This window comes from Pseudophryne corroboree, chromosome 3, assembly GCF_028390025.1.
Source record: "Pseudophryne corroboree isolate aPseCor3 chromosome 3, aPseCor3.hap2, whole genome shotgun sequence".
NCBI lineage: Eukaryota > Metazoa > Chordata > Amphibia > Anura > Myobatrachidae > Pseudophryne > Pseudophryne corroboree.
Window position 1 is genome coordinate 287547941 of NC_086446.1, and position 12797 is coordinate 287560737.

The 12797-nt window shown below is 49.0% G+C and overlaps 1 protein-coding gene across 1 annotated transcript in view; it reads left to right on the forward strand.

Annotated features, from left to right (window-relative positions):
- TCFL5 (transcription factor like 5) overlaps positions 1–12797 on the forward strand; it is a 148190-nt gene that overhangs the window by 101150 nt on the left and 34243 nt on the right. The window contains exon 4 of the mRNA XM_063959279.1: positions 3462–3702. Coding sequence (XP_063815349.1) covers positions 3462–3702 — 241 coding nt within the window. The remainder of the gene's footprint in view (positions 1–3461; positions 3703–12797) is intronic.

Here is a 12797-nt window from a genome sequence, read left to right on the forward strand (position 1 = left end):
GAAGCAGGAGGGCAATGGCAAAAACTGCAAGGACTTTTCGCTGGGCGGAAAATCATGTGATAGCACTGTCAGCAGTGTTTCATCCCGGGAATGGAAACTGGGAAGCAGACTTCCTCAGCAGGCACGACCTCCACCCGGGAGAGTGGAAACTTCATCGGGAAGTTTTTTCCACATGATTGTAAACCGTTGGGAAATACCAAAGGTGGACATGATGGCGTCCCGTCTGAACAAAAAACGGGACAGGTATTGCGCCAGGTCAAGAGACCCTCAGGCAATAGCTGTGGACGTTCTGGTAACACCGTGGGTGTACCAGTCGGTGTATGTGTTCCCTCCTCTGCTTCTCATACCTAAGGTGCTGAGAATTATAAGACGTAGAGGAGTAAGAACTATACTCATGGCTCCGGATTGGCCAAGAAGGACTTGGTACCCGGAACTTCAAGAGATGCTTACAGAGGTCTTATGGCCTCTGCCGCTAAGAAGGGACTTGCTTCAGCAAGTACCATGTCTGTTCCAAGACTTACCGCAGCTGCGTTTGTCGGCATGGCGGTGGAAAGCCGGATCCTAAGGGAAAAAGGCATTCCGGAAGAGGTCATTCCTACCCTGGTCAAAGCCAGAAAGGAGGTGACCGCACAACATTATCACCACATGTGGCGAAAATATGTTGCGTGGTGTGAGGCCAGGAAGGCCCCACAAAGAAATTTCAACTCGGTCGTTTCCTGCATTTCCTGCAAACAGGAGTGTCTATGGGCCTCAAATTGGGGTCCATTAAGGTTCAAATTTCGGCCCTGTCGATTTTCTTCCAGAAAGAATTGGCTTCAGTTCCTGAAGTCCAGACGTTTGTCAAGGGAGTATTGCATATACAACCCCCTTTTGTGCCTCCAGTGGCACTGTGGGATCTCAACGTAGTTCTGGGATTCCTCAAATCACATTGGTTTAAAACCAGTCAAATCTGTGGATTTGAAGCATCTCACATGAAAAGTGACCATGCTCTTGGCCCTGGCCTGGACCAGGCGAGTGTCAAATTGGTGGTTTTTTCTCAAAAAAGCCCATATCTGTTTGTCCATTCGGACAGGGCAGAGCTGCGGACTCGTCCTCAGTTCTCTCCCTAAAGGTGGTGTCAGTGTTTCACCTGAACCAGCTTATTGTGGTGCCTTGCACCTACTAGGGACTTGGAGGACTCCAAGTTGCTAGATGTTGTCAGGGCCCTGAAAATATGTTCCAGGACGGCTGGAGTCAGGAAAACTGACTTGCTGTTATCCTGTATGCACCCAACACACTGGGTGCTCTTGCTTCTAAGCAGACTATTGCTAGTTGGATGTGTAATACAATTCAGCTTGCACATTCTGTGGCAGGCCTGCCACAGCCAAAATATGTAAATGCCCATTCCACAAGGAAGGTGGGCTCATCTTGGGCGGCTGCCCGAGGGGTCTCGGCTTTACAACTTTGCCGAGCAGCTACTTGGTCAGGGGCAAACACGTTTGCTAAATTCTACAAATTTGATACCCTGGCTAAGGAGGACCTGGAGTTCTCTCATTCGGTGCTGCAGAGTCATCCGCACTCTCCCGCCCGTTTGGGAGCTTTGGTATAATCCCCATGGTCCTTTCAGGAACCCCAGCATCCACTAGGACGATAGAGAAAATAAGAATTTACTTACCGATAATTCTATTTCTCGGAGTCCGTAGTGGATGCTGGGCGCCCATCCCAAGTGCGGATTATCTGCAATACTTGTACATAGTTACAAAAATCGGGTTATTATTGTTGTGAGCCATCTTTTCAGAGGCTCCGCTGTTATCATACTGTTAACTGGGTTTAGATCAAAAGTTGTACGGTGTGATTGGTGTGGCTGGTATGAGTCTTACCCGGGATTCAAAATTCCTCCCTTATTGTGTACGCTCGTCCGGGCACAGTACCTAACTGGCTTGGAGGAGGGTCATAGGGGGAGGAGCCAGTGCACACCACCTGATCGGAAAGCTTTACTTTTGTGCCCTGTCTCCTGCGGAGCCGCTATTCCCCATGGTCCTTTCAGGAACCCCAGCATCCACTACGGACTCCGAGAAATAGAATTATCGGTAAGTAAATTCTTATTTTTTGTGTGATTTTGTTGTCAGCACATTCAACTGTGTAAAGAACAAAGTATTTAATAAGAATATTTCATTCATTCAGATCTAGGATGTGTTATTTTAGTGTTCCCTTTATTTTTTTGAGCAGTATATATGTATGTGTGTGTATATATAATAATTTCCTTGTGTGAACGAGTGCACCAGAAACGGATCCTTTCTTCTCTTCTCTCTTTTTCGTTTCTTGTGTGAACGAGACAGGTTCAAACCTGAAAGTTTCTGAGTGTCACGTCTTTTATCTTTTATCCAGGATGGTTTGGTTAAGGGCCTCAGATTATCTTTCCTTAAGGGACAGAGCTCTGCCGTGTCTATCCTTTTTCAGAGGAAATTGGTCACCATTCCTGAAGTTTAAACCTTGTTGCAGGGGGTTCTTCATATACAGCCTCCGTATGCCCCACTGGTTACTCTTGGGACTTGAATTTAGTTTTGGAGGCACTGTTTAAAAGGCTCCTTTTGAGCCATTGGCATATTGGCTTCTGTGAATTGCAATACCTGATTTTAAAAGTTGTTTATCTGTTGGCCATTGCCTCAGCCAGAAGAGTATCCTGATGGTAGGGCAGTGTTATGCACTAAACCTTCCTTTCTCCCGAAAGTTGTATCGGCTTTCCACATCAATCAGTATATCGTCCTTTCAGCCTATCACCAGGCTTCAGTGACTAATGAAGTTTCTTTATTAGCACTGTTGGATGTGGTACGTGCGTTACGCATTTACTTTGAGTGTACTGCATTTTGAAACATACGGATTCCTTGTTGTTTATTGATGTATCAAGAGTCTGAGCTAGATGGGTTACTGCTGCCATTTAGCAGGCGAATTTGTCTTCAAATGTGATGGTTCTGGCTTCAGTTCGGGCCTACTCGACTGGTGCGGTTGGGGCTTCTTGGACTGTGTGGCATTGTGCCTCGGCAGAGCAGCTGTGCAGAGCAACTACCTGGTCATCCTTACGCACTTTTACAAAATGTTACCGCTTCCATACATTTGGGGCACCGGGCGCCAGTGTTGGGGCGAAAAATTATTCGAGCATCCAGGTCAGACATCCCCTCCCCCCCCACACCCCACACACGCTTAATTGGCTTGCCGTTGACGGAGGTTCTAGTGGACAAGGAGGGGTTATATAGAGTCTTAAACTATTTAGTGCCCGCCTCTACAGCTCACTATACATAACGCCCCCAGATGGACTCAAAGGAAGAGATTTTATAGTGAGTAAAAATGTAAAAAAATTCTCTACGTAAATGTATATCTGTGTTAAACATTGTATATTATTTTAAAATTAAATAATTCTGGTCTTTTCTGATAGAACAACTCTTTGGTGAATTTGTACTAATATATTTTTAGTTTCTCCAAAGGAACAATGTGTAAACAAACAATAAACAAAAGAAGCCGCAGTAGCATGCGACAAGTGGATGCTAGCATGGAACGGAAACCATTACGCGACATTCAAAATGTGAGAGACTTGCAGACTTCAGGAGCTTCAGGAGTGTCCTGCTCGCCTACAAAGAATAATACTGCCGAACAGAAGACAGATAACAAGCAGGGTGGATCCTCCCAGCGCCGGGAGAAACACAACCGCATGGAGAGAGATAGAAGGTAAGTCTGTGAGCTAAAATTATACATTTCTCATTTGATCAAAAATGCAAGATTTATATAGATTTTATATAATTGTTTTTTTAAAGAAACAGAATTGTTGACCTATAAGTAGATATCTAAACACACATTTATTAATATAAGAATTTGTACAGGACAGTATGTGGTTAGAGGATTAATGTATAAAAAGGTGGCTCAGTCACTAATTACAATTTAAAAAGGTTTGTCTAAACCTTACATGTTACATAACATAGTAACAAAGGAGCATTATTATTACTTCTTGTTTTAATGTATTTTGTTTAAACCATGTTTTGGCTACTTTCACTGACAGAACATTTCCGGTGGTGGTGAGGCTCTGTGTGTCTGTGTGCTCTATTGGCCACTGTGACAGGTGGGTAGCAGCTCCCTCCCATGCTGCAATCCCCACCTTATGCCTGTATTGGCACAGTAAATCTTCAAAAATAACAGAACACATAGAAAGATGTGGAAAATCATAGCACGACTCGAGTAGTGATCAGCCAGCTGCCTGCCTTTTAAATAATTTAAATGTATGTACAGATGTGTCCTTTTTCATCTTGTCTCAATATGCCCCCTATGGGACCTCATGTGCTGGTATAGCCGCTTTTGGTCCCTGCGTTTAATCCACCGTGGGCAGATCACCTGTCCACTCAGTTACAGCAATTGAACCAATCACAGACTAAACAGAAATCTAACCCTCGCCCGCCCAAAACCAAGGGGTCCTCTAAGCGGGCTATTACTTCCTCACAATCCACCCACGTCCCTGACACCTCGTCTGATGAGGATGGCGTGTATACTGACCCCACAGACACTGACCCTGCTGATTCTGATGGGAAATCGGTCTCTCAGGTGGATGTTTCTGACTTATTGGAGGCTATCAGGCTAATTCTTCAAATTACTATTGACCCAGAGCCTGACGCTGCCCCTTAGAAACCGGACAGATTTAAACGTCCAGAAGGTCGTTAAACAAGTTTTCTCTGACGTCCTAGTGGATGCTGGGGACTCCGTAAGGACCATGGGGAATAGACGGCTCCGCAGGAGACTGGGCACATCTAAAAAAAGATTTAGGTCTATCTGGTGTGCACTGGCTCCTCCCCCTATGACCCTCCTCCAAGCCTCAGTTAGATTTCTGTGCCCGGCCGAGCTGGATGCACACTAGGGGCTCTCCTGAGCTCCTAGAAAGAAAGTATAGTTTAGGTTTTTTATTTTACAGTGAGACCTGCTGGCAACAGGCTCACTGCAGCGAGGGATTATGGGGAGAAGAAGCGAACCTACCTAAGTGGTGGTAGCTTGGGCTTCTTAGGCTACTGGACACCATTAGCTCCAGAGGGATCGCACACAGGACCCGACCTCGTCGTCGGTTCCCGAAGCCGCGCCGCCGTCCCCCTTATAGAGCCAGAAGCAAGAAGGTCCGGAAAATCGGCGGCTGAAGACTTCTGTCTTCTCCAAGGTAGCGCACAGCACTGCAGCTGTGCGCCATTGCTCCTCATGCACACCACACACTTCGGTCACTGATGGGTGCAGGGCGCTGGGGGGGGGGGGCGCCCTGAGCAGCAATATTAACACCTTGGCTGGCAAAACTGACACCATATATAGCCCCAGAGGCTATATAGGTGTAAATTACCCCTGCCAGAATAACTCAAAAAGCAGGAGAAAGCCCGCCGAAAAAGGGGCGGAGCCATCTCCCTCAGCACACTGGCGCCATTTTCCCTCACAGCTCCGCTGGAAGGATCGCTCCCTGGCTCTCCCCTGCAGTCCTGCACTACAGAAAGGGTAAAAAAGAGAGGGGGGGCACAAATTTAGGCGCAGTATAATATATATATGCAGCTATAAGGGAAAACACTCTTTATAGGTGATATCCCTGTGGTATATAGCGCTCTGGTGTGTGCTGGCATACTCTCCCTCTGTCTCCCCAAAGGGCTTTGTGGGGTCCTGTCCTCTGTCAGAGCATTCCCTGTGTGTGTGCTGTGTGTCGGTACCGCTGTGTCGACATGTATGATGAGGAAAATGATGTGGAGGCAGAGCAAATGCCTGTAAATGTGTTGTCACCCCCTGTGGGGTCGACACCTGTGTGGATGGACTTATGGAAGGAATTACGTGACAGTGTCAGCTCCTTACATAAAAGGTTTGACGACATAGGGCAGCCGGCTACTCGGCTTGTGACTGTTCCAGCGTCTCAAATGTCATCAGGGGCTTTAAAACGCCCGCTACCTCAGATGGCAGACACAGACGTCGACACGGATACCGACTCCAGTGTCGACGACGATGAGACTAGTGTACCCTCCAATAGGTCCACCCGTTACATGATTGAGGCAATGAAAAATGTATTACACATTTCTGATAGTACCCCAGGTACCACAAAAAAGGGTATTATGTTCGGTGAGAAAAAACTACCAGTAGTTTTTCCTGCATCTGAGGAATTAAATGAGGTGTGTGAGGAAGCCTGGACTTCCCCCGATAAGAAATTGATAATTTCTAAACGGTTATTGGCAGCGTACCCTTTCCCGCCAGAGGATAGGTCACGTTGGGAAACGTCCCCTAGGGTAGATAAAGCGCTTACACGTTTATCAAAACAGGTGGCACTACCGTCTCCGGATACGGCCGCCCTAAAGGATCCTGCTGATAGAAAGCAGGAGGCTACCCTAAAAGCTATATATACACACACGGGCATTATATTGCGACCAGCGATTGCATCAGCATGGATGTGCAGTGCTGCTGCTGCGTGGTCAGATTCCCTGTCGGATAATATTGATACCCTGGATAGGGACACTATTTTGCTGACAGTGGAGCATATAAAGGACGCTGTCTTATACATGCGTGATGCACAGAGGGATATTTGCCGGCTGGCATCAAAAATAAGCGCAATGTCCATTGCCGCCAGAAGGGGGTTATGGACTCGGCAGTGGTCAGGTGATGCCGATTCAAAAAGGCACATGGAAGTTTTGCCTTATAAGGGGGTGGAACTGTTTGGGGATGGTCTTTCAGACCTCGTTTCCACAGCTACGGCTGGGAAATCGACATTTTTGCCACAGGCTACCCCACAGAAAAAGAAGGCACCGTATTATCAAGTACAGTCCTTTCGGCCCCATAAACACAAGAGGGCGCGAGGCGCATCCTTTCTGCCGAGAGGCAAAGGTAGAGGGAAAAAGCTGCAGCATACAGCCAGTTCCCAAGAGCAAAAGTCCTCCCCCGCGTCCGGTAAGTCCACAGCATGACGCTGGGGCTTCACAGGCGGATCCGGGTACGGTGGGGGCCCGTCTCAGAAATTTCAGCACACAGTGGGCTCTCTCACAGGGGATCCCTGGGCCCTTCAAGTAGTATCTCAGGGGTACAGGCTGGAATTCGAGACGTCCCCCCCCCCCCCCCCCCCGCGCCGTTTTCTAAAATCTGCCTTACCAGCAACTCCCTCTGCCAGGGAGGCAGTGTTGGTGGCTATCCAAAAACTGTATTCACAGCAAGTGATTGTCAAGGTACCCCTCCTTCAGCAAGGGAAGGGTTACTATTCCACAATGTTTGTGGTACCGAAACCGGACGGTTCGGTGAGACCCATCTTATATTTAAAATCCTTGACCACTTATATCAAAAGGTTCAAGTTCAAGATGGAATCGCTCAGGGCGGTTATTGCGAGCCTGGACGAGGGGGATTACATGGTCTCCCTGGACATCAAGGATGCGTACCTGCATGTCCCCATTTACCCTCCTCACCAGGAGTACCTCAGATTTGTGGTACAGGACTGTCACTATCAGTTCCAGACGCTGCCGTTCGGGTTATCCACGGCATCGAGGGTCTTTACCAAGGTAATGGCCGAAATGATGATACTCCTTCGCAAGAAGGGAGTTTTAATTATCCCGTACTTGGACGATCTCCTGATAAAGGCGAGGTCCAAGGAACAGTTGGTAGTGGGGGTAGCATTTTCTCGGGAAGTGCTACAACAGCACGGCTGGATTCTCAATATTCCAAAGTCACAGCTGGTCCCGACGACACGTCTTCTGTTCCTGGGAATGATTCTGGACACAGACCAGAAAAAAGTGTTTCTTCCAGTGGAAAAAGCCGAGGAGTTGTCATCTCTAGTCAGAGACCTCCTAAAACCGGGACAGGTGTCGGTACATCAATGCACACGAGTCCTGGGAAAAATGGTAGCTTCGTACGAAGCGATTCCATTCGGAAGGTTCCACGCAAGGACTTTCCAGTGGGACCTGTTGGACAAATGGTCCGGGTCCCATCTCCAGATGCAACAGCGGATAACCCTGTCGGCAAGGACCAGGGTGTCGCTGCTGTGGTGGCTGCAGAGGGCTCATCTACTAGAGGGCCGCAGATTCGGAATACAGGACTGGGTCCTGGTGACCACGGATGCCAGCCTTCGGGGCTGGGGCGCAGTCACACAGGGAAGAAATTTCCAAGGACTGTGGTCAAATCAGGAGATTTCGCTTCACATAAATATTCCATAGCTAAGGGCCATTTACAATGCCCTAAGCCAAGCAAGGCCCCTGCTTCAGAACCAGCCGGTACTGATCCAATCAGACAACATCAAGGCGGTCGCCCATGTAAACAGACAGGGCGGCACAAGAAGCAGGAGGGCAATGGCAGAAGCCACAAGGATTCTCCGATGGGCAGAAAATCATGTGTTAGCACTGACAGCAGTGTTCATTCCGGGAGTGGACAACTGGGAAGCAGACTTCCTCAGCAGGCACGACCTCCACCCGGGAGAATGGGGACTTCATCCAGAAGTCTTCCAAATGCTGGTAAACCGGTGGGAAAGACCACAGGTGGACATGAAGGCGTCCCGCCTCAACAAAAAGCTAAAAAGATATTGCGCCAGGTCAAGGGACCCTCAGGCGATCGCTGTGGACGCTTTAGTAACACCGTGGGTGTACCAGTCGGTTTATGTGTTTCCTCCTCTGCCTCTCATTCCCAAGGTACTGAGAATAATACAAGGCGAGGAGTGAAAACTATACTCGTGGTTCCATATTGGCCAAGAAGAGCTTGGTACCCGGAACTTCAAGAGATGCTTTCAGAGGACCCTTGGCCTCTGCCGCTCCGACAGGACCTGCTGCAGCAGGGGCCTTGTCTGTTCCAAGACTTACCGCGGCTACGTTTGACGGCATGGCGGTTGAACATCGGATCCTGAAGGAAAAGGGCATTCCGGAGGAAGTCATCCCTACCCTGATCAAAGCCAGGAAGGATGTCACCGTAAAACATTATCACCGCATTTGGCGGAAATATGTTGCTTGGTGTGAGGCCAGGAAGGCCCCAACGGAGGAATTTCAACTGGGTCGATTCCTGCATTTCCTGCAAGCAGGGGTGACGTTGGGCCTCAAATTGGGGTCCATTAAGGTCCAGATTTCGGCCCTGTCGATTTTCTTCCAGAAAGAACTGGCTTCACTGCCTGAAGTTCAGACCTTTGTCAAAGGAGTTATGCGTATTCAGCCTCCTTTTGTGCCCCCAGTGGCACCTTGGGATCTCAATGTGGTTTTGGAGTTCCTGAAATCACATTGGTTTGAACCACTTAAGACTGTAGATTTGAAATATCTCACGTGGAAAGTGGTCATGCTGTTGGCTCTGGCTTCGGCCAGGCGTGTGTCAGAATTGGCGGCTTTGTCCTATAAAAGCCCTTATCTGATTTTCCATATGGATATGGCAGAGTTGAGGACTCGTCCTCAGTTTCTCCCGAAGGTGGTATCAGCGTTTCACTTGAACCAGCATATTGTGGTGCCTGCGGCTACTAGGAACTTGGAGGATTCCACGTTACTGGACGTAGTCAGGGCCCTGAAAATTTATGTTTCCAGGACGGCTGGAGTCAGGAAAACTGACTCGCTGTTTATCCTGTATGCACCCAACAAACTGGGTGCTCCTGCTTCTAAGCAGACTATCGCGCGCTGGATTTGTAGCACTATTCAGCTGGCGCATTCTGCGGTGGGACTACCGCAGCCTAAATCTGTAAAAGCCCATTCCACAAGGAAGGTGGGCTCATCTTGGGCGGCTGCCCGAGGGGTCTCGGCTTTACAACTTTGCCGAGCTGCTACTTGGTCAGGGGCAAACACGTTTGCAAAATTCTACAAATTTGATACCCTGGCTGAGGAGGACCTGGAGTTCTCTCATTCGGTGTTGCAGAGTCGTCCGCACTCTCCCGCCCGTTTGGGAGCTTTGGTATAATGCCCATGGTGCTTACGGAGTCCCCAGCATCCACTAGGACGTCAGAGAAAATAAGAATTTACTCACCGGTAATTCTATTTCTCGTAGTCCGTAGTGGATGCTGGGCGCCCATCCCAAGTGCGGATTGTCTGCAATACTTGTAAATAGTTATTGTTACACAAATCGGGTTGTTATTGCGAGCCATCTGTTCAGAGGCTCCGTTGTTATCATACTGTTAACCGGGGTTCCTATCACGAGTTATATGGTGTGATTGGTGTGGCTGGTATGAGTCTTACCCGGGATTCAAAATCCTTCCTTATTGTGTCAGCTCTTCCGGGCACAGTGTCCTAACTGAGGCTTGGAGGAGGGTCATAGGGGGAGGAGCCAGTGCACACCAGATAGACCTAAATCTTTCTTTAGATGTGCCCAGTCTCCTGCGGAGCAGTCTATTCCCCATGGTCCTTACGGAGTCCCCAGCATCCACTACGGACTACGAGAAATAGAATTACCGGTGAGTAAATTCTTATTTTCTCTAACGTCCTAGTAGATGCTGGGGACTCCGTAAGGACCATGGGGAATAGCGGCTCCGCAGGAGACTGGGCACAACTATAAAGAAAGCTTTAGACTACTGGTGTGCACTGGCTCCTCCCACTATGACCCTCCTCCAGACTTCAGTTAGAATCTTGTGCCCGGCTGAGCTGGATGCACACTAGGGGCTCTCCTGAGCTCCTAGAAAAAAGTATATTTAGGTTTTTTATTTTACAGTGAGATCTGCTGGCAACAGACTCACTGCAGCGAGGGACTAAGGGGAGAAGAAGCGAACCTACCTAACAGGTGGTAGTTTGGGCTTCTTAGGCTACTGGACACCATTAGCTCCAGAGGGATCGACCGCAGGACCCGACCTTGGTGTTCGTTCCCGGAGCCGCGCCGCCGTCCCCCTTACAGAGCCAGAAGCATGAAGAGGTCCGGAAAATCGGCGGCAGAAGACTTCGGTCTTCACCAAGGTAGCGCACAGCACTGCAGCTGTGCGCCATTGCTCCTCATGTACACCTCACACTCCGGTCACTGATGGGTGCCGGGCGCTGGGGGGGGGCGCCCTGAGGGCAATATAAGACACCTTGGCTGGCAAATCTACATCATATATAGTCCTAGAGGCTATATAGATGTAAAAATACCCCTGCCAGTATTCCAGAAAAAGCGGGAGAAGTCCGCCGGAAAAGGGGCGGGGCCATCTCCCTCAGCACACTGGCGCCATTTTTCCCTCACAGCTCCGCTGGAAGGAAGCTCCCTGGCTCTCCCCTGCAGTCTGCAAGCTACAGAAGGGTAAAAAAGAGAGGGGGGGCACTAAATTTAGGCGCAGGATATAGAATATATATATATATATATATATATATATAGCAGCTATAAGGGAAAACACTCATTTATAGTGGGATCCCTGTGTTATATAGCGCTCTGGTGTGTGCTGGCATACTCTCTCTCTGTCTCCCCAAAGGGCTTTGTGGGGTCCTGTCCTCTGTCAGAGCATTCCCTGTGTGTTTGCGGTGTGTCGGTACGGCTGTGTCGACATGTTTGATGAGGAGGCTTATGTGGAGGCGGAGCAGATGCCTGTAAATGTGATGTCACCCCCTGCGGGGTCGACACCTGAGTGGATGGTGCTGTGGAAGGAATTACGCGACAGTGTCGACTCCTTGCATAAAAGGTTTGACGACATACCAAATGTGGGACAGCCTGCTTCTCAGCCTGTGCCTGCCCAGGCGTCTCAAAAGCCATCAGGGGCTCTAAAACGCCCGCTACCTCAGATGGCAGACACAGATGTCAACACAGATACTGACTCCAGTGTCGACGACGATGAGACTAATGTAACTTCCAGTAGGGCCACACGTTACATGATTGAGGCAATGAAAAATGTGTTGCACATTTCTGATGTTACCCCCCGGTACCACAAAAAAGGGTATTATGTTTGGAGAGAAAAAACTACCAGTAGCTTTTCCTCCATCTGAGGAGTTAAATGAAGTGTGTGAAGAAGCGTGGGCTTCCCCTGATAAGAAGCTGGTAATTTCTAAGGGGTTACTAATGGCGTACCCTTTCCCGCCAGAGGATAGGTCACGTTGGGAAACATCCCCTAGAGTGGATAAAGCGCTCACACGCTTGTCAAAGAAGGTGGTACTACCGTCTCCGGATACGGCCGCCCTGAAGGAATCTGCTGATAGAAAGCAGGAGGCTATCCTGAAATCTATATATACACACACAGGTGTTATACTGAGACCAGCTATTGCTTCAGCATGGATGTGCAGTGCTGCAGCTGCATGGTCAGATTACCTGTCAGAAAATATTGATACCCTAGACAGGGACACTATATTGCTAACCGTAGAGCATATAAAAGACGCACTTTTATACATGAGGGATGCACAGAGGGATATTTGCCGGCTGGCATCCAAAATTAGTGCAATGTCCATTTCTGCCAGGAGAGGGTAATGGACTCGGCAGTGGACAGGAGATGCAGATTCCAAAAGACACATGGAAGTTCTGCCTTATAAGGGTGAGGAGTTGTTCGGGGATGGTCTCTCGGACCTCGTTTCCACAGCAACAGCTGGGAAGTCTACATTTTTACCCCATGTTCCCTCACAGCCAAAGAAAGCACCGTATTATCAGGTACAGTCCTTTCGGCCCAATAGGGGCAAGCGGGTTAAAGGCGCGTCCTTTCTGCCCAGAGGCAGAGGTAGGGGAAAGAAGCTGCAGCATACAGCCAGTTCCCAGGAGCAAAAGTCCTCCCCCGCTTCCTCTAAGTCCACAGCATGACGCTGGGGCTCCACAGGCGGAGCCAGGTACGGTGGGGGCCCATCTCAAATATTTCAGCAATCAGTGGGTTTGCTCACGGGTGGATCCCTGGATTTTCCAGATAGTATCTCAGGGGTACAAGCTGGAATTCGAGACGTCTCCCCCCCGCC